At 43.4% G+C, this 24,693-nt stretch overlaps 2 protein-coding genes across 9 annotated transcripts in view; one reads left to right on the top strand and one right to left on the bottom strand.

Annotated features, from left to right (window-relative positions):
- SON (SON DNA and RNA binding protein) overlaps positions 1-2,344 on the bottom strand; it is a 40,036-nt gene extending 37,692 nt beyond the window's left edge. For 4 of the 6 annotated variants that reach the window (XR_010072481.1, XR_010072477.1, XM_063346175.1 and 1 more), the window contains exons 1-2: positions 2,024-2,344; positions 204-370 (exon numbers count right to left, since the gene is read on the bottom strand). Coding sequence is in view for 4 of the 6 variants with exons in the window: in XM_063346175.1 (XP_063202245.1) it covers positions 204-370; positions 2,024-2,142 (286 nt within the window). In the remaining 2 variants the exon portion in view is untranslated. Of the gene's footprint in view, positions 1-203; positions 371-1,098; positions 1,286-2,023 lie in introns of those variants that run through there. The other 2 variants (XM_063346160.1, XM_063346165.1) reach the window with 2 other exon arrangements.
- Positions 2,345-4,659: 2,315 nt separating this feature from the next.
- GART (phosphoribosylglycinamide formyltransferase, phosphoribosylglycinamide synthetase, phosphoribosylaminoimidazole synthetase) overlaps positions 4,660-24,693 on the top strand; it is a 40,654-nt gene continuing 20,620 nt past the window's right edge. Inside the window, exons 1-10 of one of the 3 annotated variants that reach the window (XM_063346325.1) lie at positions 4,660-4,771; positions 8,922-8,985; positions 13,301-13,449; positions 17,551-17,646; positions 18,306-18,480; positions 19,174-19,285; positions 20,538-20,606; positions 22,795-22,920; positions 23,808-23,895; positions 24,305-24,390. In XM_063346325.1, coding sequence (XP_063202395.1) covers positions 13,305-13,449; positions 17,551-17,646; positions 18,306-18,480; positions 19,174-19,285; positions 20,538-20,606; positions 22,795-22,920; positions 23,808-23,895; positions 24,305-24,390 — 897 coding nt within the window. In that variant the 5' untranslated portion in view covers positions 4,660-4,771; positions 8,922-8,985; positions 13,301-13,304. The other 2 variants (XM_063346334.1, XM_063346320.1) reach the window with 2 other exon arrangements.

The raw sequence follows: 24,693 nt of genomic DNA on the forward strand, positions 1-24,693 counted from the left end.
CGTCCATCTACGGTTGCAGATGACAGTAGGAAAAAAAAATACAAAACTTAACAAACATTACAGTAAACATACAACTTTTCAGACGAAGCTCGGTGAGAGGAGCAGTACCAAAAAGTATTTTTCATCTCTGTAAAACTGATTAAATTTTAAGCACTACAACAAGCCTCTGAAACAACGTACTTGCCAAATGTGTTTTCATTTACCTGATTTGCACTGCAGCTCTGTATCAAGGGCTCCAGAGAGCACTTCCTCTATTTTCTGCACTATCTGATCATTCTGACGACTCCCAGCACCAGCACCAGTGTCATCTGAAGGATTGGCTTGCTCAGCTGGGATTGTGTCACCATTGGGCTGGCCTTCTACCTTTCCACTAACCAAAAAAAATATCAACATAATACAAGCAAATTTGAGCCTTTTTTGACTTTTTTTTTTTAAATTCATAAGCATTTATTATACTCAACCCTTCAAAACAGTATTTTAGCCTCCTGAAGAAGCCATGCTGTTAGTGAAACATCCACCTATTGATTAGCTTCCACTTAATCACAACAGAAGACGTTGTGATAACTGAGTATCAGGCACAACGGAGGAAAACATGTTCTTGAATATGCCACACTCCCCGTACTTTTATGTAAGAAGTTGTATAGGCTCCCCTCACAAAATAAGCACCCATCACTCACTTTTCTCCATCAGACTTTGCTTACTTTGCGAGATAAGGCTGGGAAAAAAAAAAACTAAGCGAGCTTAAATGTAGCAAGATCAGTTAAGATGAATCGCCCAAGACGCTCCCCCGTTCCCCTCTTACCCCGACACAAGGGACCAACGCCGAAAACGGGGGCGCGCTGGCCAGCCAACAAGGCGTGCGAAAGCCCGCCCCTCCGCCCTCCTTCTCCCCTCCCCCCCCCCCCCTTCCCTCCCTTCCCGCCGTGTTTTCGCTCAAGGCGCTCGCAAGGGCGCGAGCCCCCGGGGCCCCGACATGTTGACGCCGAAACGACCCGCCAGGTGCCCCAGGCCGCGGCCCGCCTCCCTCCGGCCCTTCCCCTCCTCTCCCCGCGCGGTAGGCCCCGGCTGCGCCGCCTCGCCCCAGGCAGGCTCGTTTACCCGTCGTGCTGCTGCTGCTCTTCCTGGATCTCCCGGAATTTGCTAACCACGAAGGACCGAAAAATCTGCTCGATATTAGTCGCCATGACAGCCCTGCGGCACCGGCGGCCCGCGGCCCCCACTTCCCCCGCCGCCGCGCTCCGCTTTCCCTTCCTGCCCAGACGCGAGGCCTCCAATATCCCACAAGGCACCGCAGCAACCAGAGGCCGAGGGCCCGTGCTGACGTCCTCGCTATACGCCCTCTCGCGATTGGCTGCCCTCTAACGGATGACGTCGCAGGACGACGGCGGACGGGGGGGGGGGAGGGGGCGCTCTAGCCCCCAGCAAAAGCCATAGAGCGCCAGCACCCGTCTGGCTTCCGGGGGGAGGGGGGGGGGGGCGACGTCTCGTGTCTCGGCTCCCCCTCCCCCTTCCCCCCCGCCGGCGCGCGCGGCGCCGCCATGTTGTTGCGCTCACCCCCCCACACACACCCCACCGGCCGCGCGCGCCTCCCGGCGGCTGCCTACCCGCCCCGCCGCGACCGGCAAAGCGCCGGCGGGCCGCCCTGCCCCCTCCCTCCCCGCCCCCCACACCGGATGAAACCGTTAACTGCCGTTGTGCCCCTACACCGACACCACCCTCCCCCGCCCCGCCGCCGCGCCGTTCTCGGCCCTTCTCGCGCCCCGTACACCGAAACGCTGCGCCTCACCACCACCCCTCCACCCCCCCGGGGAGACGGGAGAGGGGGGGGAGTCGGTGGAGGGCACCATGGTGGCCGGTCACCGCCAGTCCCTGCGGCCCTGTCCCCGTCCCCGCCACACACACACACACTCTCCCCTCACCCAACCCTTTCCCCCCCTCCCCACCCCCCGCGATCGCGTCCGTCTCCAGCGCGGCCCGCGGCCGTCCGGGCCTCCGCGGAGAAGCCCCGGCGGCCGGCACTCACCTCACCGAGGGCCGGAGCGGCGGCGGCGGCGGCGGCGTGGGGGCCATGGTGGGCTGAAGCGTGCGGCTGTGCGTGTCGGCGGGCTCGGGGCCGGTGGGGGTGGGCGGGAGCGATGCCATTGGTCTCCATGGAGCGGGGCCTCCGCCGCCCCGTGTGTGCCGAGCCGAGCGCGGGCGGGCAGCGCCTAGCAGGGGGGCCTGCCCGCAGCCGAGTGCTGCATCACCGGGCCCGGCGCGGCGCGGCGCTGCCCTCACTCACCGAGCGGCGGCTCCATGCGAACGGCGCCCTCCCCCTCCACCTCCGCCCGCCCCGGCAGCCAGGCGGCCCGGCGGTGACACGCACCATGTGCTCCGGGGGGCTGGCGGCGGGGACGGGGCGAGGTGGGAGAAAAATGGGGAAGAAAATAAAAAGGCGGGGGGGGGGGGGAACAAAGGAAAGAGAAGGGAAATGCCGCCGCCAATAAAATAAATTACACCTGAGGGGAAAAATCAGTTTGTCCCGAGTACTGTCCCCTTTGTGCTGCCCCAAAACCGATTCACAACTCTATACGTGTCTAAATATGACTTTGTCGTCTCCGGTCCTGTAAAAATGGAATGACCCTACAACTGGAAGGCTCTTCCCCCCCATAAAGCAGAATAATCCTATAGCTGGAAGGCTCTTCCCCCACCCCCATTTAGTTTCTTCTGGTGGCATGAAGTAGTAACTTAGGGATGGGTTAGCTGACCTGCAATAAATGTAAAATGCCTCAAAATCTATGTACAGCCATTTAATTGCTGCCAGGGTCTTTATTTGCAATGTTGGCCTCAAGTTCAATGTGGCAAGACCTTTTAAAAGCAGCATTTGTCCTTTACTGTGTGTTGCTGGGAGGCGGCCTAGCCTTAATACTAACTCTGCAAAAATAATGGAATTGATACTTGTATCAATTTTCTTACTTTTATATCACAGTGGATTTATTATAATAGAAAGTTATATTTAAGAGGCCCTTTTACAAAGAACCTGTACCTTCCGTGCCACACCAACACTGGTATAATGTAGATCTTACCAGTATATAATTTCTGGTATTCGGTGAGCTAAAGATTGAAAACGTTTCACTTGAACAATTTCAGACATACTTTGATTCCCCTGATGCAAATGGCCTTGCCTAGACCAGGCATGCTTTTACCCAAATAGAAGTAGTGATACCCTACACAGGCATAAGGTCACTAGTGGGGGACTGGCCGTAACAATGAAGCCGCAAAGGCTTTCAGCACGATGAGATCGTAACTCACCCCTTCCCAGCAAAAACAGCTGTACTCAAGAGAACAGCAGGTTTGACTGGCGTAACTTAACCTATGTTAGGGGCTTCAGGCCAAAAAAGAGCCGTTCCAGGCAGGGATCACAACTCCGATGCCGGCCAAGGGGAGGCCACACCACGGACCTCTGCACCCTCAGGGAAGGGACCCCTTCCAGCTGCAGTTATTCATTCAAAGTAGCTTAACTACACTGATATCCCCAACACTGTAGGCCTCCATCTATACAAGTAAAATCGTGAAGAAAGGTACAAAAAAAAAGAAAAAAAAAAGCCAGGGAAGGATTTTAGTGCGTGCTGCACATTTTGCTCTGGTTCCCTAAAAATGAGCACAGACAAAGTAAAAACTACGAAAATCACCGTTCACAGAAATGAGTCTCTGCGGGAAAATAACTATTCCTGCTCTTCCTTCCCCTCTCTGTTTGCTGTGAAAAGACACAACCCTTCAGTTGAACACCTTCATTCAGTTACGTCTTGGGTAGTTTTCAGATTAATTAAATGAAATATCTCACTTTCATCTTGTCAAGGCCACTGATTGTTGCTGGTACATTTAGCATTCAATTTGTAAACATAGTATTATGGGACTTTACTAATAGCAGCTCTGCCGCAATCCTAAATACTACTTAAGAGCATTTATTCATGTGACTGTTCCCTTTTAAAGCAGGAGTCAAAGGCGTGCTTAAGTGGGCAAACAATATTTATTAAGCTGATATTTCATAAGCCAATATGCAAAGAAGAGCAAGGTTTTCACACTATAGCTTGGAGGGGGGGGGGGGGGGGGTGGAAGGCGGAGGGCCGGGAGCAAAAGTATGGATCAAATCCGGTTTTATTAACAGTATCGTTGCACAATTGTAATGCTAAATTGGACTAAATATTGCCCAATACTCCCTGGTTTCATAAAGTAGAAAGTTCAGTGTGGTAGGAGCTAAGGCGCTGCTCCTACACCGCGCTCAGAAGATACACAGGAGCGCCCTCCCCTCAGGGAGCGCTCTGCCCTCAGGGGGCGCTCCCCCTCTCAGGCCATAGAAACAGACCCAATCTTTGCACAGTCCCAGCCAGCCAGCTCCATAAACAGCCACCTTTACCCCCTGGAGCGATACTTTACTTCCTAGATAAAGTAAATACAGCAAAACATATACACAGGCTGAGTTTTTCAGCCGGCTCTAGCACCGGCCCGGGCCCCCCCAGGCAACAGCCACCCTCAGCGGAAGATATTTCTAGACTTGAACCAATTTACGCGCAAAAGCCAATCAGCGGGTCTGCAAGCGGAGACATTGATCACCCTTCCCTCCCTTCCTCCTTTCCTTCCTTCCTTCCTTCCTTCCTTTCTTCCTTCCTGCCCGCCCGCCCCGCTTTCCCGGCCCCCGCCGCCATTTCGCGGGGCCCGCTGGGTACTGTAGTTTTCGGCGGCGGCGCGGCGGAGGATGCCTTCCCGCTCCTTAAAATCCCCCTGAAGGAAAGTAAGTTTTTTCTTTTAGCTCTGGAGGAGGGCGCGCTGCGCCGGCCGCCGGGTCTCGGTGTCGCTGCCCGTAGCCGGCTTCCCGCCGCCGGGCTGTGAGGCGGCGGCGGTGCGGGAGGGCCGAGGCGGCGGCGGCGGTGAGGCCATGTGCTCCCCCGCTGCCCGAACGGTAAAATGGCGGCCCGGCCCGGGGTCTTTTCCAGCCGGCCTCTGCTTCCCCCAGCCCGCTGCGGGGAGCGGGTCTCGCCTAAAAACTCGGGCGGCTTCGGTTTATCCCGGGTCCTGCCCTGAGGCGCGCCGGTGGCGGTGGAGGGGCCTGTGGAGGTCTGGTTGCTCACCGCTGTCGTGTTCAGCTCTATCAGCTGTATATCTATTTTAACTGCGTCTCTCCTGCCCGAATTTACTCCTGGGGAGCTTGATGTGTAGCGTTTTTTAAATGTACTGCATTTTAAAGTCTTTTAAAACGCACGTGGCTTTTATTTCTACTTTTCCCCCCCCCGCCTCTGTTTGGCTTTGAAAACGCGGTGAAATATTTGCTTTAAAGTAAATATTAAACTTCTAACCACTCTTGGTTTTGGACTTTGGCTCGCTTTGATTTTTTCCCCTGCTGTTTGCGAAGTTGGGGGCTTACCAACTTTAACATTGGCCCTCTTTTCTTTTTTTCTTTTTTTTTTTTAATTAAATCTATCCAGTAGATACTTGAAATTAATGAACAGAGTTAATACCTGTTTCACTATGTTGGCTGTGTACCTGAAATAGCAACACAGAAAGCGCATTTCTACCCACCCCTCCCCGTGTCCCCCCCCCCCCCCCCCCCCCTTCATTCATTCTGGTTCTCACCCAGTAGCTCCTGCTGAGGCTTTGCTGGTGAAAGATGCTGAGCGCTTCCAGCTCCACTACCTAGAGTGTGACATGTCAAAAATTTAGTACTTTGGGAAGGGTGATAAAACTTCTAAGGTCCGTGTATTTTTAGTAGTGAAACTTGCAGTAACGTTTTTGCCTAAGGAATGCACAATCCAGCCGTTTGGAGGATGGCACCAGGAGGCGAAGATGCCTGCTTTGCAGATGCTCAGTTCGGGCCACGAAAGGCGTTATGTTTTATTCTGCGCTCTGATTCAGGCGTTCAGTGTGATGCTCTGGTTTCTGCAGGGGTGAAACTCAGCGAATTACTTATCTTGTTTCGTTTTGTTTTATAAAGTGGTCTGATACACCACACTATATGGCCAGGTGAGAGCCAGGAATTAGTCCTAAAGAAAACACCTGGGCAAAAGAAGCTTATTTAAACCCAAAGCTATAACTAAAATCCATAATTGCTACTTGATTCTGGAGGCCTCTGAACTCCTCAAACAGCTCTTTATGGTATTGAAAGCTGAGGAAATTCAAAGTTCTTTAAGGCCATGCTGTATTCCTTCAGGGTGCGCCTAATGCTGCCCTAGCCTACACTTGCAGTTCCGTCATTGTATTTTGGCCATTTTGCCAGTTAAGTCACCATGGCTGTTTGTTTCTGCACCTTGTGTCGCACCAGCAGAGCTGCCTGCACAATTGGCACAGTGAATTCCCTCTGGAAACTGATCCATGTGGGAAAAAAATGTGGAGAGACATGGACCTCATCCCCTCCCCAACCCTCATTTGATTCTGTGGTTCAACTTGCCCTGTGACCATAAACAGGCTGGACCAACAAGTGTGAACGAGGAGTGAGAAGGTAAATTGTGAAGCAGCGTTTGCCACCAATTGCATTATCGTCTCTCAAACGGTCAAGATGATCTGAGGGTGCCATGCACAGGACAGCTGGGCTGATGAGCACCCTGCTGCAGCAAAAAACGAGCTCTTTTCATCTTTTCTGGCTGCTGCCTTCCGCTGCTGCTTCCCTTGTGCTGGCTGTGGTGATCACTTCATCCCTCAGCGAGTTAGTTTAGCTCACTAAACTGTCAGAAAATTATTTCCTTTATATGTGCATACATATATATATATATATTTACTTTATACTGCATTGGTTACTGTTGTAGTGTTAGTTTTCCAGCATTACTGGCTGCCTGATGCAAGTGACCTCACACCCATCCTTGGCACGCAGAGGTGGGAGAGGGAAGGAGGGACTGGAGGTGGAGAAGTTGGTGGGACCAATGGGAAGCTGCACCGGCAAAGGGCTGTACGAGCCAGTTGTGAAACACTAGTGGGTGAACCTATGGCTTGCGCATTTCAGCCTCTGGTTGGTCTCCAAGCTTGAATGGGGTCCAGCAGTTGGCGCAGGTTCACCGAGAAGGCCAACTCGGAGCTCACTTTGTGTGTACCGAGACCTATGTGCACTCCTGACATGCAGTGGACTCTTAGGAAATGACTGAACCTGCTGATTAAAGCGTTAGTTCAGAAAGCAGAAGAGCAGGGTTCAGCCTCAGGGGGTTTGGGACCATGAGATCTGGCTGCTGGAGAGTTCAGAAGCCGAGAAGGAGGCAGTTTCCTAAGAAGGGAGTATGGCAGCAGCCTAGCTGTTGAAGTTGGGAAGAGCATAGGTTTTGGCTTCTTCTCCAAGCGATTATTTCAGTATTTTATCCCATTACAGGCCTGTGAAAAAGAAAAATGCATAAATGATCCTGACTGCTGGGGCTAAATACTACACTTGGTGGGGTGGCATCAGAATTGCACAGCCTTCCCAGTTTTGTGTTCTTGCTGTGTACTGTGAGTCGTCTTTTCTTTTCCTTCTCCTGCCTAGCTTCAAAGGAAGAACGAACCTTCTCCTTTAGTCCAAAGCCAAGTGATAAGAACTCTTCTCCAGGGACTGGGGAGTGCAAGTTTGAACCTTCTTGGTTACACTGGGCTTGGGGTTCTTTGTGTTTGGGGCAAGCGCTGTCACGGCTGGGCCATTTTGTAGCCTAAGCTCTAGGCAAGGTAGGAGTTAAGACACTCCTGTCAAGAACCACGTCTTTTGTATAAAGAAACTTGAATGCTTACATCAGGTTTCCTGAATCCCAGTGTTGGGAAGATAAGGTATTGCAGTTTTTAAATAGGCTGCAGCTAAGGTTAGGTGTTAGGTGTGCAGTGATAGAGTAGATTGCTGCTGCCTGAAAGACAGGTCTTGCCCTTCAGTTCTTCTGCTCAGCTCTGTCATCCCATTATTTCACTGTTAGTGTCTCTAGACCTTGGCTTATTGCACTATAAACCAGTTCAGCTTGCAGAAATCTGGTTTGGATTATTGGGGTTTTTTTGCTCAGGTTAGTTTTATGAAATTTCAGTGAATTGACTATGTCAGCACTGGAGCCAGTACAAGGAAAGGGAAAGTGTGTCTGGGTTCACAATATCCCCTTTCAATGACTACAAGGTATATGAATGGGTTCAGCATTAATGCCTGTGTAAATTTTTGCAGCCGAGTATAAACATGCTTGAGCAGCAGATACCCTTTAGTGAAGGGCTGCAGCACTTTGGATGCTGCAGAGTACAACAGTTTAAATATACCTATGCGTTACCATTGTCACTCCACCCTCAGATCAGATTTTGTTGAAACTAGGATGCTAAAAAGTGTATTTTTAAACAACTTTGGTTTGTGGCACCTTTTCTACACAGGTTTTCAGGATTTGATGTGTTTGGCTCACCAAAGCAAAACACTCCACCCAGGTGTCTCAATCAAAGAGCACAGAAAAACCCAACAGTACTGGAGCTTAATTTAAGAAAAAAAAAAGTTACTCTCTGAACCAGTGAGCTGCCACCAGTCATACCCTTTATTGTTTGTGCTATATTGCACAGATCTGATTTTAATTGCACCTTTTTGCTGCTTTAGTTAGGGGTGAGATAATAAGGCAATGGCTTATTATGAGACTCTGCCTAGTTGAGATAAAATATTTGGGTGACTTGCACCACACTTATGATATGAAACTGAAACTTGGGAACAAATTGCTTAAGGACTTTACATTTTCTCATAAAGTTATCTTCATAAATGCAACCAGGGAGCTCAGTTTAACCCCCAAGTCTGTGCACAGGATGAGTCAGTGGCTCCTGTCCCTTCCCTGTTAATAGGGAAGGGGCAGCAACTGAGTTAGCAACCCCATCTCACTTCTACCTGTATTTGAAATCTCACCATGCCTTGTGGAGGAGTCAGGATGGAGAAAGCTATCAGATACTGTTGGGTTTGCCTTACTTACTTTATTTTCTCTGTTCCGCAGGCCCTGACCTAGTGGAAGAATTGCCTGGCTGCTTGGTGACCCCTGCCTTTTGTGGAAGATAAAGGTCTCTAGGCTGATGCTCGTCTCTGCCGACTTACTACTGGCAACCTCAGGGATAGGCTTTGGAAGTTGATTTGTCTTCACTCTGTCCTCGTGTCCTCTCCTCTTGGATACATGGAGTGATTAGCTTGTTTCTGCTTTCCTGTTCTCATTTCCTATAAGGACCTAGTGATAGCCCCTTGCCTGAAATGGTGCCTTGTCTTAATTTTAAAACATCTTTTAAACAAAAGTATCTTCCTTCTTTACAATAGCAGACAATGGTTGCTTAAGGTAATTACATACCGTGTTTTGCAATCTTTTTGTAGTTTAAGGATTTTACATATTGCTTCCAAAAAAACCTGACTGTGTGATAATCCTCACAGAAGAAATATCTACCTTGTGAATGGTTTTTGGCCTTTTTGACCCCTGGATTACGGACAAAATAAAAAGAAATGTCTCCTATTGGAATTTTCATTTTTAATGCAAGATACTGCTGGGCAGCAGAGGGCCTACACAACATCTTTCTATGTCGGTGTGAATAAGAAAGGCTGCAACTGCTAGATTTGAGCCTCCTAAACTGGGATTGCCACCGGAAGTTCTTCTCAAGCTACATCCCTAAATAAAAGTTGCTAGGATACCACTTGTGGGATGCACAAATAACCCTGAGTTTCAAAAGAAATGGCTGAAAGGCTGAAACTTATTTTTTACTCACATTTTGTTAGAAAATGGTTAAATTTTATTTGAACATACGATATATAGCTTGTTCTGTTTATCTGCTCCCATATAAATCTTTATGCTGTATAGTATTAATTTTTTTTTCAGCTGAGGGTAGTATTAGAATATGTTACTTTGGGGGAAAAAAAGGAAGCAATTATTTGACTGAGTTGCCAGCATGGTGAGTTACTTTAGCTGGCAACGCAGCAGTGTCACTGTATCTTCAAGCCTGTCCTTCTATTTTTAAGCAGTAGGCTTAATGGAGCGTGAATGTGCATTATGCACCTTATTCTTTCATACTGTTGATATGCATAGGACTATGCATAGCCTCGGTTTTATGCATAGCAAAAATCCGTAGCCTCACTTCTAGATAAAAAGGGAGTGTTTACAATCAGATTAATAAACATTTTTTAACTGCAAAAATTACCTGGGATGGGACAAAGTTCATTTTGCATGTTTAGAAACAACAGGATGTGCTGCTTGTGCTCTGCAGAGTTTTTGCTCCTCGCTCCCAGACCATTTGTATGCAAGTTTCTGTCCCCTCTTCCCAGCTGGAATGGCTGGACTTTCCCGTTCATTGGCTAGCTGCACAGTGTCGTCAATGGGGTGGTAATATTGGGACAGGGGTACTACATTTTAACCAGAGGCTGCTTATATCCTTTCTCTCTGTGCATCTGAACTCTTGACTACTACTTTACTCAGCCTGGCAGCACGTAGGATAGAGTAAGTATGTTCTCTGTTCAGGTTTGGATTGCTGCACTCAGTTCTGAAGTACTTGTAAGAAAATATTGCAATGTGTATAGTTCAACTTATTATTGATAAAATTGATCAGAAAAATTATTCTTCAATGATGACTGTCTGTGGACAGCAGTGGAAACATGCTTATTTGGTTTAACTTTGATGTAGGAGATAGCTGCCTGCTACATGATAAATGTTTATTCCTTTATACTGTATTCTTTTGTCCTAGGTAACTGTCTTTATCTAATTCATCCCTTTGTTGTAGCCAGCCCCTTTTTTCTTTTAGCTTGACTTGTAATATAAAAGAGGTTTAGCATAACTTGGCTTCCCAAATATGTATACAATAACTGATAATTTTTACCCCAACATACCTTTTTTTAGTTGTAAGTAATGCTGGAGTTTTGTAACTAAAATAGCTCTGCGACTTTGCAACGTGTCTGTTTTGTCAAACACTGATGATTAGGAAGCTATTGGTCTCCCCCCACCTGAAACTAAAATTAAATTTTAACTCTAGTGTGTTTAGTTCATAATGAATAACTCGGTGTTAATTTTCTGTGTTTTATCCTTCTATTCACACTTCGTTTGTCTTTATTCTGACTGGATGCTTTGCCTAAAAGTATTACTCTCTGAACAAATTGTTTCTTCGTTAATGGATGAAAACACAGTAGCAAGTGGCATAGGAATACCTTCTAAAACACGTGTAGGCTCTTCCTGTCTGAAGTTTATTACAGACGACTTGTATTTAAAAGTCAGGCTCACCATACGCATCGCATAGTGCCCTCAGAGCAGAAGCGGTTTCCCTGCAAAGTCCAGGTCCTCCGGAAGGACGGGTTTCTCCAGGGTCAGAGCTATCGTAGCAGCTCATGGGGGAGAGGCACATGCCCCTGCCTTATCAGTTGGCTGAAAATCTGCGTTCTGTCACACCTTTTTGCTTTTCCCTTAGAAATCTATTGGGTTTTTTTCATTTCTTTAAGATGTGCTTTGTGCTAGCCGTCCGCGCTTGTCCTCCCGCAAAGGAGGGGACCACAGAGGAGTTCTGACTTTCTGCTGCTCTTGGAAATGGAGCCGTCACCTGTGTGTATTCAAGCTGCATCGGGTGTTGGGGTTTTTTTTTTTCTCTGAGCTCACCTTGGCAGACTGGGTACACATTGGCAAGCACAGGTCAATGACCAGTTGCTTAATGCAAGAGGCAGAGGGAATGACCAAGGGTTGCGTGTTACGTGTGCCGGGATTACAGCAGGGAGACTGCTTGTTCCTTTTGTCTAAAACCCTTATCTGGGCTGCGTTCCTCCCCCGGATGAATGGGAGGCGATTCATACAACAGAGGGACACATCAGGCCTCTTCGCTGGCCATGCACAGTCCTTTAGACAAATCATGCCATTTTCCACACGAAAATAGTTTCGTTTATTCTCATTACTTAAAATGCTTTAAGCCGTTTTGTATAGTTTTAGATTGTTATTTCACATATATGTTATGATTTAAAGCATTTAGATTATTTTCTGCAAGTAGCGCGTGCTGTACTTGGGCTTAGGACCAACTACCATTTTGTAGCTGCTCACTTCCTGCTTCACTGAATAGATTCTTCAGGGACCGTTTGACTTCTCTGAATAAAACTCGCACTTTAACCAGTGCAGTGGCATCATTTGTGTCTGTAGTTTATATATAGTTGGACTAATGTGACTAACAGCTTATTCTTTGAATAGCTTAGGAGGCTGGCCTTTGCTTTTCAAGGAACTCCAAATAAAGAAATAGGTACTTATTTTATTTCTTTATTTACTATTTTCTGAATTCCAGTAGTTTGGATTTTTTCATTATAAGTGAACTCTTCTCTTGCTAGTTGTGTGGTATTATTGGGATGGTGATTCTGAGGTGACATACATCAGTAAATATGTAGAGAATACACATAGAAGTAAACACGTCTTGAAAAGCAAAGGCTCTCAAATCTACTCAAAGAAAAAACTGTAATATTGACATCAATCCAAGGTGAGTAAGTTATGTGTACACACATACATAATGCCATAGGGAGGGCGACACTGAGAGTTCATTTCATTTTTGTGACCATTTTATTTTCAAACTGCTGGAAGGGTTTTGGGCAGTTTAAAATTGTAATGAAATTGCAGCTTTTGTTCATACACCTAATTTCCGCAGGCCAAGGGAATGTTAATGTGTTTTTCTAAAACTCAGTGGAATGGGAGAGGGGAGTGGATGTCCTGCAGCACCGTGTCAGAACGAGCTCCTTTGTTAATGGTAGCTGGTCTTCCCTGTTGTTTGCCTCCTGGTTGTTCTCTCCTAAGGAAAGCCAGAGCTGGAAGCTGATTTCCCTGTGTCATTGCTTTTATCCTTTCCTTTTTCTGAAGTATTTAGAGCTCTTTCAGATATTACCTCTTAAAAAGTCTGAAGTGGTCCCATTCAGCTCCCTAGGACTCGTACAATTTGGTCATCAGAAGGGCTCTGCCCTTTGCATGCTTGGATTCTCCATAAATTTCTATAGGTTACAAATCACAGCCTGGTCACTCATAAGGGTTTTTCCTGTATCACAGACTTCTGTATAACTTGGAGCAGTTGCCAATCTGACTAAAAGAAAACCAGGATGCATTGCCCTGCAGGTTACTTCTGTGTTCTGGAGCAGTTCAGTCTCTGACATTTAGTTTATATCACATCTGATTAGGTCAGTTATCCATTTTCATATACATCTCTTTTTTTTCTTTTTTTTGAAACCAACAAAAACCTTATAGAAATATCATTACCTGAAACAAAGTGACATCATTCACCTCTGTTAGGAGTTGTGTTGCACCCAGCCCTTAAACCCATGGTCTGTGAAGCTCTTGCTTTCCTAACCTCACATGCCTAATTCTGGCTGTTTTGCTTGTGTTCTGGTTTTATGCAGACTAATGGCTGATCGAGTGCTTGTGATTGGCAGTGGAGGGAGAGAGCATGCGCTGGCCTGGAAGTTGGCCCAGTCCCCACGCATAAAACATGTGTATGTTGCTCCAGGAAATGCAGGAACAGCTGACAATGGAAAAATTTCCAATTCAGGTAAAAAGAAAAAAATACCCATTTTAAAATTTGATAGCTCAACATGTCAGTTGTTCCATCTATCAGTCTGTTAATGTGAAAGGATTAATATTATTATTATTACTATTTTGAAGGTTCTAGACATGAGAAATAGATGATATAGATGCAGGTAAGAAGAAAAAATGGCTGAGCAAAGCCCTGTGCAACTACCGTTCATCTTACACGATCTCAGTTGTGATAGCTAATTCTTTGGGTTTGGCAGTGGAGGATGCAGCCAAAACTCCATCTGCCTGATGCACATTCCTGCGGGAATACAGCTCAGGATAGCTGCTATGGTTCCTGCCTCCCAGCAGGGAAGGGGTGATGGTTTCTCTTGGTATGTGCTGCAGTTCAGCAGCTGGTTGGTGAACAGCTGAAGAGTGCCTGCAGCGAATGCCAGCACCTCTAGGAGAGTGGCAGAGCGTCGAGCATTAAATTTACTACTGTATCCTCAAAAGTGCATTGAACTCTGTGATCCCTACGAGCTTTGATGAGAATACTTTCTCACCTGAACTGTTCAGCCTTTGAAAAATACTCATTTCTTTGTCTTAGTGGTCTTTAGAAGTTAAGGTTATTTTTAAATGTTTCTCTCTTAGTACTAACTGCCTGGTTTGAGCTTCTAACTTAATATGTTAAGCCCTGACTGGCTGTAATTTAAACTATTCATGGTTATTACTTTTGAGAAATCAAGCATAAGGTATTTCAAATTGGCATCCAAAATTATGTGCTGTGTTTTAAAAAAAATACTGGTCTAAGGTACTTGCCTGGAGGCACGGTAGAAAATCAGGGGTAATTACTCAGAGATTCCTGTCTTGTGTCCTTTATATAACGGATCCTGAATTAGATACTTTAAACAACCAACTTAAGTTTCCCCTTCAAAACACATGATAACATACGGAATTAAGGTTAACATAGTGTGTATGTGAACATGAATTATGTACATCAATTTTCTGCATTCATATTTGTACGTGAGTAAAACCTCTTTTTTTGTTACCATCTCATGTGGAAACATGAATCCTGTCAGATTCTTGTACAGCAGGTAATTATCATATTTAATTCCATTGGAATGCTTAATTACAGGCTGTTTAAATAACTTGGTCCTTAATTTCTCTGACTAGTCACAGTATCGTTAAGTAGTTTTTGTTCTATTTGGTCTCTGAGGAGAGGGCCCAAGGAAGAGCCTGACAGGGAAGTCATATGTTTCCTTCTCATCCCAGCAAGTCAAACAAAAATCTTTACCCTTGTGCTAAATGGAGTCATTGCCAGTCTGTATGGCCTGCAGAATGTTAATTTCAGTATTTTTTTGCAAGTGGTGTCTTTTAAAAACTGCTGCACTTTTCTCTCACCTTGTTGTTCCATAAAAAATACTGCACCCTCAACTGGAAAATATTTGAGCATGAGTGTAATAATGCTCAAGCCAGGTCCATGAAATCTACTGTGTGTACTAAATTATTTTTTTCTAGACTGTGGCCTCACATGTGCTTTGGGAGAGAAATCCTTAGCCAACCAGGAGGTGGGAAGAATCTAGAATTTGTGAAGAGTTTGACTTCTTTGGTTTTTAATGAAACGATCTATCTTATCTGTCATACCACAGGGGTCTAGATTTTAACTCGGGGAGGCAATAGAAAACAGCATGTGAGCCCTGTTATGCTGTGGGAGCCTGGGCAACAACAAGTGTGAAACTGCTACCATTGTTTCTGTTTTTTTGGTATAATCAAGATTTGGCTCTGAAAGTTCATCCTCCGTTCACGGTTCACGAGAGTGCCTTTAATTAGCATTTTAACTCTGGTTCTCAGATGATTTCTGAAACATATGAAGGTTAGCTTAAAATTATAAATAACCTTAAATCCTTCAAACCTTGCCTGTATCTAAGTCAAAAAAAAGTTTTCGTGGTTAATTTGAGTCAGTAATGTTTCTGACAATAAAGACAGATATAGGTTGAGTGGCTAAATATAGTTTTATATTCAATTTATATTTAATTAGCAGGGCAGTTTTGGTGCCAGGAGCATACAGAATGGCTTGCTGAATCCAGAGATAGACATATGCATGTCTGTGAATGGACTTTAGCATGCTGACACTTCCTTCCATCACATTTTAGCTCTCAGCGTAATGTATACTCTTCGCTTTAAGCGCTAGCTTTGAAAACCTTGGTCCAAGGTCCTCCTGTCTGGTTCAAAAGGAATGTTTATCTGTCATTTTGAGAAATGAAACACAGCTACAAAACTGTCCCCTTTCAGTCTACGTCATGAGGAAAATGATGTTTCAGGGGGAAGTTAAAATTACATATTAACAATGTGATTTATTCCTTTCCATTTGTTAATAGGACATTTCCGCATCATGTAAATCTTGTGCCATGTTCACTGTTCATATTACTATTAGATCAGACCTGCAGCATGACAATTTGGGATGAAAGGTACAATCACCTTACGGGATCTTTCCTTTCCTTGCTCCCCTTCGCATGGATTAATCTCGTGGGGAACAGGGATCATCCCTCTTCAGTGGCCCACCAGAGCTCCCACTCTCTGTGGTTGGGATCTGCTGTTCTCCAGTTGCTTTCACAACAGCCCCTTGGGACTGAAAGACAATATTGACCTTTACGTTAATCAGTACTTCAAAGCCAAGCGTGTTATGCTTTTGTTTTTGCTCTCTCATGAGCCAGAAGTCAGTTGGCATAAATTGCACATGGAAGTCAAAGGCCTTTGCTTCTCCTTACTTAGAAATGTTGGTGGAACAAAATAATTGAACTGCTAAATAGGTATCAAGGAGGTGATTTTTATTAGTGTTCAGTCTGTTTTTTTCCCCCCACTCCACCCAAATAGTGTAAACCTATAATCAAGATATAGGCTTCAGATAGTTGCTTTTATGCCACCTCTTAGGCAGAAATAGCTGCTTCTCTTGTGGAAGCAGGCAATTTATTCATATAGGATGGCAGGAGCGCAGTGGGCACCGACACAAAATCGTGTCTGTGTGTCCAGGAGAAGCAGCTGGACAAATCACTGTCTTTCCTTTCTCTCTCTTCACTTTCCCAGAAACTAGCTGGAAGAGACCATCAGCTCCTGGCATGCTTGACCGTACAGTCACTCACAGGAGATGACAGACAAAACTTAAAACAAAGTAGTGCAGCTGCAAGGAGGGTCTGTGCTGTGCTGTACCGTACTCCCTTTGCCAGCTTCGTGCCCTGATGTGTTAGTCTCCTCCCCACAGGGGCAGCCAATCCACCCCGGGCTGCTCTCACCACTTTTTTGGCTCTCTTCGGGTTCATGTTCCCATCCTCGGTAGACCTTGGTTTTATTTATTCTTGATAAAAGCAGTGGAATTGCATTGCCTTTGCGTAAATTTTTTATCATGAGACTTGACATTATTGTCTTTCATGCATGCTCTTTCTTTTGTTTACACAGTTTTTGGCATTCCAAGTATCGTCATGTTAAATGTTTGTTTATGGAAAGGTAACGGTCCTACAAACCTAAGACCGAATATCTTTATCCATAATTACAGCGTCTGCCCTCATTAAGTTCAGCCTAATGTAAGAAAAAGTGTTCAGATTCCCCTTTGTTTCAGTGGGGTCACAGTTTAGTGTGGCAATTTTTAGCTAACATTACAGAAAGAAAGAAAAAAAGAAAAAGCGGTTTGTCCCCTGCACTGTTCTGGCGTGAACATGCGTAAAACTTCCTGGGGACCCTACTCAGGGAGGATACTGGCTGAAAAATATATGTTGGGTTTTTTTTTTTGCTTGTGCGATGCTTCTTGTGCTGGCAAACGGGATGCTCCCAGACAGGAGAACAGTTTACTGTATGACAGTGTAGGGGAACCCAAAACGTTCTTTCTCACCTTCAGGAGCAAGGTGGGTTGACAAGGTGGGCATGTCAAACTACAGCCTTTGCTTGAGGGGTTTGGTGGTGTATTTGAGCCCAAGGCTCGTGTGTAAGTCTATGTATTAGCGTATGTCTCACTCTTCCAGGTTCACAGTGACCTGCCATTCAAGAATGTGAGACTGGTGAAAATGCTGCTTCAGCGTTATGTGATAAATAAGTGCTATGCAATAGTAATGAATGCAGTCTTACCACCCTTTTGTATCTTCAACAGCTGTTTCAGTCAGCAATCATGCTGCACTCGCCCAGTTCTGCAGAGATCAGGAGATCAAGCTGGTTGTGGTTGGTCCAGAGGTTCCTCTTGCTGCTGGTAAGAGAAAGCAAGCTAAAAATCAGAGCTTTCATAAATTGGGAAGAAAAGTAAATTTTAGTCCCCATCTTCTGTGCACCACTCAACAGTATCTGAGTGTCTTCAATAGGAAGGGAAACAGATCCTCCATGGCATATTCCCTGAAATTCAGGGTTGTGCTGTGATGAAAATGCATTTCTGAAGGTTATTGTGTGAGTGATATAACAGTTAAAATATCCTTAAATGTTCAGTTTCTTTTTAAGTGCTTGGGATTAGTAAAAGAGGTATTGAAGTGTTTCCATATAGGAACCTTACCTAGAGTTTTGATTTTTAAACATGTTGATAATTTTTCTGTTTTAACCTTTTATGTGATCAACAAGCGTCATCTTCACAAAAGACTAGTGTCGACTAAAAGCTATCATAAAACAAGGGGGGATTGTTATCTCTTACCAAATGCAGCAGATCTTCTCAGCCCCAGATATTGCAGGGTTACCTGCTCCTGATAATAGTGAAAAATGCACCTAAGGCCCATCTGGTAAAGTAGGCACTGGATAGATATAAATGGCTTATCATTCTTGACATACTTGTTCCAACAAATCAGTGCATCTGTAGACTTGGACTACATGACTCCTATAAATCATCTGGTGATTTATAAAATTTTTGTGTGTTGCCATTTTTAGGAATTGTTGATGACTTGACAGCAGCTGGAGTAAGGTGTTTTGGTCCAACAGCCAAGGCAGCTCAGCTGGAGTCCAGTAAGAGCTTTACCAAAGCCTTTTTGGATCGTCACGGGATCCCAACTGCGAGATGGAAATCTTTTACTGATACTAAAGCAGCATGTGATTTTATTAACAGGTAAAATTCTTGTAATTTTAGAAATATATTTTTTTTACCGCAATGTACAGTGTGCTAGATATCCAGAACAATCAGGTGATTACTAGTGTATCAATACTTTTGGCTTTGATGGAACATCTGTAAAGGTTTTAAAGGATAATCTAACATGACACTATCATGCCACAATAAGTCTGATAATTAAAGAGTTCTTATTTACTGCTCTTAAATGAAAATAAAGTTCAGTGTTCAGTGTACAGGAGAATATAGGACAAGTTTTTATTATTTTCAAATTGCCTACTGTGGAAACCCAGCTTGCAGTTTGATAGTCATATGTTCTGCCTTCTTTGTACCTTTTCTCCACGAATATAAATTCTACATTGGAGACTTACTGAGCAAATGATGATTTACTCATCAGAATAGAATCCAGGTGACCCAAAAATGATACAACAGTAAATTATTAAAAGGAACGCAACCTTTCAGAACAGTAATAAAATACAGTGGTGGGGAAAAAACAAGAAGCAGGAATCCTTTACAGGCATAGCTTAAGAAGAGAAGCCTGGTTTTTGTTTGTGTGTTATTCAGTAAAGGTAAAACAGTTGCTATGAAAACTGCTAAGTATTTTATCTTTCAACTATTGAAATGTTCAAAACGCCTACGAAATACATCTGCAAGACAGAGTGTTTACTGTTGAATCTCTCTTCTCTATCTTTGAAGTGCAAACTTCCCTGCTTTAGTTGTAAAAGCTAGCGGCCTGGCAGCTGGCAAAGGAGTAGTTGTGGCTTCAAACAAGGAAGAAGCCTGCAAAGCTGTTACTGAAATCATGCGGGTGAGTAGAAATGTCATGCACTAACTGGAGGAGTTCGCACAGAAAGTAAGTTGAAAGTAAGTTGTTAACCACCTCAGTCTCAAAGATATTCTTTATTTCTATGTCATAGGAATTTTGCTAAGAGTCGTCAAATCTTCTACCCATTATTTGTACAGCTATGAAGCTCTGTCATATTTGTTGCTTGAGGCAGGGTACTCTTTCTAGGCGTAGTTCCTGTAGGCTAAAATAAAATCATTCTTAATGAAAACTCAGAATTATTTCTGTATGGACTTCTTTTTTGTTTCCTTTTTTTTACCATGTGAGACTACTGCAATCAAACAGATATCACAGTGCTGTAATATTAACACTGTGATTGAGCTGGATCTTGGCAAGCAACATCAGCGTTAGGACTCCAGTCACACAGCACTTAAATGTGTGGTAGAATTCCAATGGAATTATTTCAACTTAAGTATATTTTTAGGTAGGATACTCAACAAATATATTAGGACCATCAAAATGTGAAGAGAAGCAAAATGAAGTGATTTCGTCTGAACATGGAACATGAACATCTGGAAAATAAGACACATAAAGGTCAGGTCTTCAGCTGGTGTCAGCTGCATAGCATCTTACAATTCAGTGGAGCTATGCTGATTCATAGGACACCCCTGTATTTCAAGAGTCAGAATATAGAGTCTGCACTCACATTTTGTTGTGTGTGTATGGTTATTGGACAAATACGTGTGTAGACATGTGGCCCCAAGTCTTGAAAAAAATAAACGTATATTAGACAGTCTTTGACCCTCAAAATTATCCTGTCAGTGGCAGTTGGTTGGTCTTAATTCACTAACTGTGCAGTCAGTGTTCAAACATTGCATTGGAATATGAAAATACTGCTCCCTTCCAGTCTATTCTGTAAAATTGCACTTTCTTGTAAAGTAAAAGTTCAGATTATAAACTTGACAGTCACTGCTGTTACTCTCAGTATCACAGATGCAAACTTCAGAAAGTAGAGCACAAGAAATTGCTCAGTAAATCGTAAATACCACCTGCAATTTTAAAATATTCAGGCATAAAATCTGCATTTATTTAAGGATAAACAGAAAACAGGAGCAAAGATTTTACTATTGCTGATATACCCAGGTTGGTGAATAGATTAATAGTCTCAAAACTGTGCTGCGTTTTTATTGCTGTATTAAAAATATTTTTTGTTGGTGCAATTTGAATATTGTAAAATAACTGAAACAGAACTGAAGAGATTTTGTTTTTACTGTAGGATAAGACTTTTGGCACCGCTGGGGAAACCGTTGTTGTTGAAGAACTTCTTGAAGGAGAAGAAGTTTCCGTAAGTGTGCACGTCACTGTAACACTTTGATTATACCCATTCTAAACTATTTAGGAAACACTATGAAAGTACTTACAGAAGGGAAGTGTAAGATTTTATTACTTAAATTATAAACAGTTATCTGTAAATCAATAAAGTTGTATTAATTAGACAGCTGTGTTAAGAACCAAACTTCCTGCAGCCTGGTAAAATAATTCAAATTAAATAAAAATAACTCAAACAGGAATCAACTATTGCCACATGGGAAAAAAAAATTAACCTTAAAAATCTTGAGTGTCATTGAGCATGCAGTTCTGTGTTATGATTTCTCTGACAGCAAAGGCAGTATAAAATGTCCCTTTGCTTCCATATTGCTACCCCTTAACTGCTGTTTGCCTAGTTACCTGTTCGTGAAGCTACAACCTAAAGACCTTTTTTCAAATAAATCAAAACCACCACCTTGCCTGTTTTCTGTGTTCTGGTTTAGAGCCCAGTGTCATTTGCATCAGTACAAAGAATAGGATAGTGAAGTGCAGAGCAAGGCAAGGAGTGTTTGGGAGCAAGGGAGGATGGAGACTTTCTTTATAATGAGCTTTGCTCATGAAGGGAATATAGTGAACTGCATCATGGGGGAGCAGTAAACTCCTTTGGAGCAAGGGAACAGTCAGCTCAAGAGAGGTGCTGGCAGGATCCTCATTAACCAGTTCCATTGCCAGAAAGACTGCAATGTGGAAGTGCATCTGGGGACAATGGGTCCGGAACCAAAGGCTGTTGAATGATTTGACGGTGTTGATTTACTCTGCAGATGTAGAGAAAACCTTTCCTTCATTTTAAGCTGATTCAGCTCCTTCGTTTATAAAAGTATATCTGATTTAATTAGCAGAGTGTGAAGGAGAAAAGGAGAATTAGAGCCTAGGTTTCGAGGTGGCAGGGGAACTTGACACTTGCATCACACAAAGTAGAACAGCCAAGTACCAGCTCAGGTTCCCGGGTACTGGAGCTGGAATTGGCTCATGCTGCATGTTGTGAACATTCATCTTGGAGGTGGTGGTATTTACAAAGTAAGCGATCATCTCCAACTGTTGCCAATCTTTGCATAGTCTGGTTTCCTGCCTGATACGAAGAAATTAGACATACAGATATTGGTCATCCTTATTCTTTTCCTGGTTGTCTTGACCTTTGTAGGAGCTAAGGAGTTATCCATATCATAGAATAGATGATCATAGAATCCTAGAATGGTTTGGGTTGGAAGGGACCTTAAAGATCATCCGGTTCCAACCCCCTGCCATGGGCAGGGACACCTCCTGCTAGACCAGGCTGCTCAAAGCCCCATCCAGCCTGGCCTTGAGCACTTCCAGGGATGGGGCATCCACAGCTTCCCTGGACAACCTATTCCAGTGTCTCACCACCCTCACAGTAAAGAGTTTCTTCCTATATTCTTCCTTCCAGATGTTCACTCTCTGGTGGAAAATATGTAATGCTTTTAATTAGTCCTTAGAATACCATCAGACTATGATGACTGATGACAATGAAAAACAAATACTGCTTGCCTTGCCTGTCAAAATAATTCACCTTCTGCAAATGGCTGTAGCTTTTAATATACTAATGTTTTGGCATTTTCAGGTTTTGTTGGGGAATCCTTGCTTGTTTTTTAATTAGCATTATGAAATGTTTTTATGAGTACTGCTAGCAGTAGTCCAGACAGTGAACATCATCCCGGTACAGAAGATGCCAGCAGGCTTGTTATTATGAAGATATTGAGGATAAGAGCATTTGCTATACAAGTAATTTATAAATAATTTAAAAGTAAATAGCTTTATCAACAAGGAAAAGGAAATCTTGAAAGGAATGTAATGCCTTCCTTCCGAGGCAGAGAGGATGAAGGGGGAGCGAAGCAATAGGTTCCATCGTGGAGTATTTTAATTTTTTTTTAAACCTTTTTAGTATTTCTTTTCAGTACGACTACTGATGTTATGTTATAATTTCTTATATGAAAGTTAATTTCTGTAGGAAGATCATAAAAATGGAGGCACTGCTTCCTGAGAGGAAATGGAAATGTTTAGAATACTATAGTGTTTGTTTTATCAGGGAGACAGAATTTATACTCTTAAATATCTGTTTGAAACAGTGAAAATCAAATATATTTGCACTTTTTGCGCTTTAATTCTAATCATACACTGGGGTTTTAATTATTCTCCTTGTTTTCTAGTGCTTATGTTTCACTGATGGCATCACAATTGCTCCCATGCCACCAGCCCAGGACCACAAGCGATTAATGGATGGAGATGAAGGCCCTAATACTGGAGGAATGGGAGCTTATTCCCCAGCACCTCAGGTGAAAATGTATTGACGAGGATGTGTTTCTCTAAAGCTGTACTACAGCTCCAGTATTGAAAGCATGGGTGAATTTTTGGTTCCACCATGTTGAACAGGAGAGTGAAGAGAGTGGTCTCTTGTGGATGGAAGGAGTTGCCTAAAACAGAGATAGTCAAATAAAGTCCATAACTTAAATTTGTTTCTCTAAAGAGGAGGATATTCCTACTGAATTACTTTTAATTGTAAAGATGGAAGTATTATTTCAGCACCCTTCTATTTTGGTTTGTTTTTTAAGTGTTATGAAATACTGATTGTTAGAGCTAAGTGCTTAAAACCACATTTTAATCTTGTGGAAAACTAAGCTAATGATGAGCTTAGGTCGCTTGCTGTATTTCAAGGTAGTTTGGTTTCTGTTTGGCAAGGAACTATTTGCAAAAGGACTTCCTTTGCTTTCTATTCAGTTATGTCATGGCCAGAGAGTTTTCTTTTTTAAGTTAAAAAAAAGTTATAGGCTTTGTTTGTATAGAAAGCTGTCAGTCTTGTTTATTGAATAAAATTTGATCGTTGATCACTGTACTTTCCAACCATGGTTTGTCTTTGGGAGGCCTTATCTGAATGCCAGTACGTCTGTGCAAATGGTTTGTTCCAGTGAAGCCAGTGGGATTGCTTGCACGTGTAGATCTAAGCGTGGAAAAGTGTCTGAAGAAATGCAGATGGTTGTTTTAATGCTGTGGTGTGTTGTCTGAGGAAAGAGAAAAAAATACTAGCTTTCTGTTGTATGAAATGTTTTGGAGTGAGCAAGAGACCATCCAGGTGTTCTGCTTGGCTCTTAACGCTAGCCACCACAGTAGAAAAAATCTTGCACTCTCTTTTTACAAACGCTGTTTTCTAATCCTGTTTTATTAGATTTCTAAAGATCTGCTGCAGAAAATACGAGATACTGTTCTTCAGAAAACTGTTGATGGCATGAGAAAAGAAGGCGTCCCCTATTTTGGTATGTAGAGAAGTTTGGGTTTTTTAAGCATGAGGAGTTTGTTTTTACTTTGTCCTTTTTATAGGCCTAATTTACACTCTAAGTTAAGGAAGATAACTTTGATCTATTTGGAAGCTGAGTTTGGTATCAGTGGCTTGATTTACAGTCCACTGAAATCAGTGGATATCGTTTCATGAACAGTAGGTAATGATCAAGTAAGGAAGAACAGGAAGGACAGCATTTGGAAAATAAGATGCAAACTTGTAACCACTATTTCTGCCTGATACATTTTTAACATTTCTAAAGCGTTAACAGCCTACCTTTAAATTAACACAAGTGGCATTCTTTTTAACAGTATTACGAATAGATTCAAAACAAATGACCTATGCAGTTGCTTTGATAGCTTTTTATACAATTTTTTTTATTCCAGGTGTGCTTTATGCTGGATTAATGATTACCAAAGATGGACCTAAAGTTCTAGAGTTTAACTGCAGATTTGGTGACCCAGAATGTCAGGTGAGTTCTTTTGTAGGTACATACACATTGTCATTATGAGAGGAGAAAAGTCTGTTACCATTTACCATTATTCTTAACTAACTTTTGAATAAATAATTAGCTAATTGAACTAAGATTTAAAATATTTGGTTTGTTTGTTCAAGACAGAAGGTCTGATATTAAATTGTTCCATTCCAGAGAAAATGTCAGCAGGTTATGCTCAAATACAGGCCTCACAAGGGTAACCTTGAGTGAAACTCAGCATTTTCTCATCTTTTCTGGAATGGAGTTGGATTTGGTTTCACTTTGATAAAGAAGTGAACA

Source organism: Chroicocephalus ridibundus, chromosome 1 (genome assembly GCF_963924245.1).
Source record: "Chroicocephalus ridibundus chromosome 1, bChrRid1.1, whole genome shotgun sequence".
Lineage (NCBI taxonomy): Eukaryota > Metazoa > Chordata > Aves > Charadriiformes > Laridae > Chroicocephalus > Chroicocephalus ridibundus.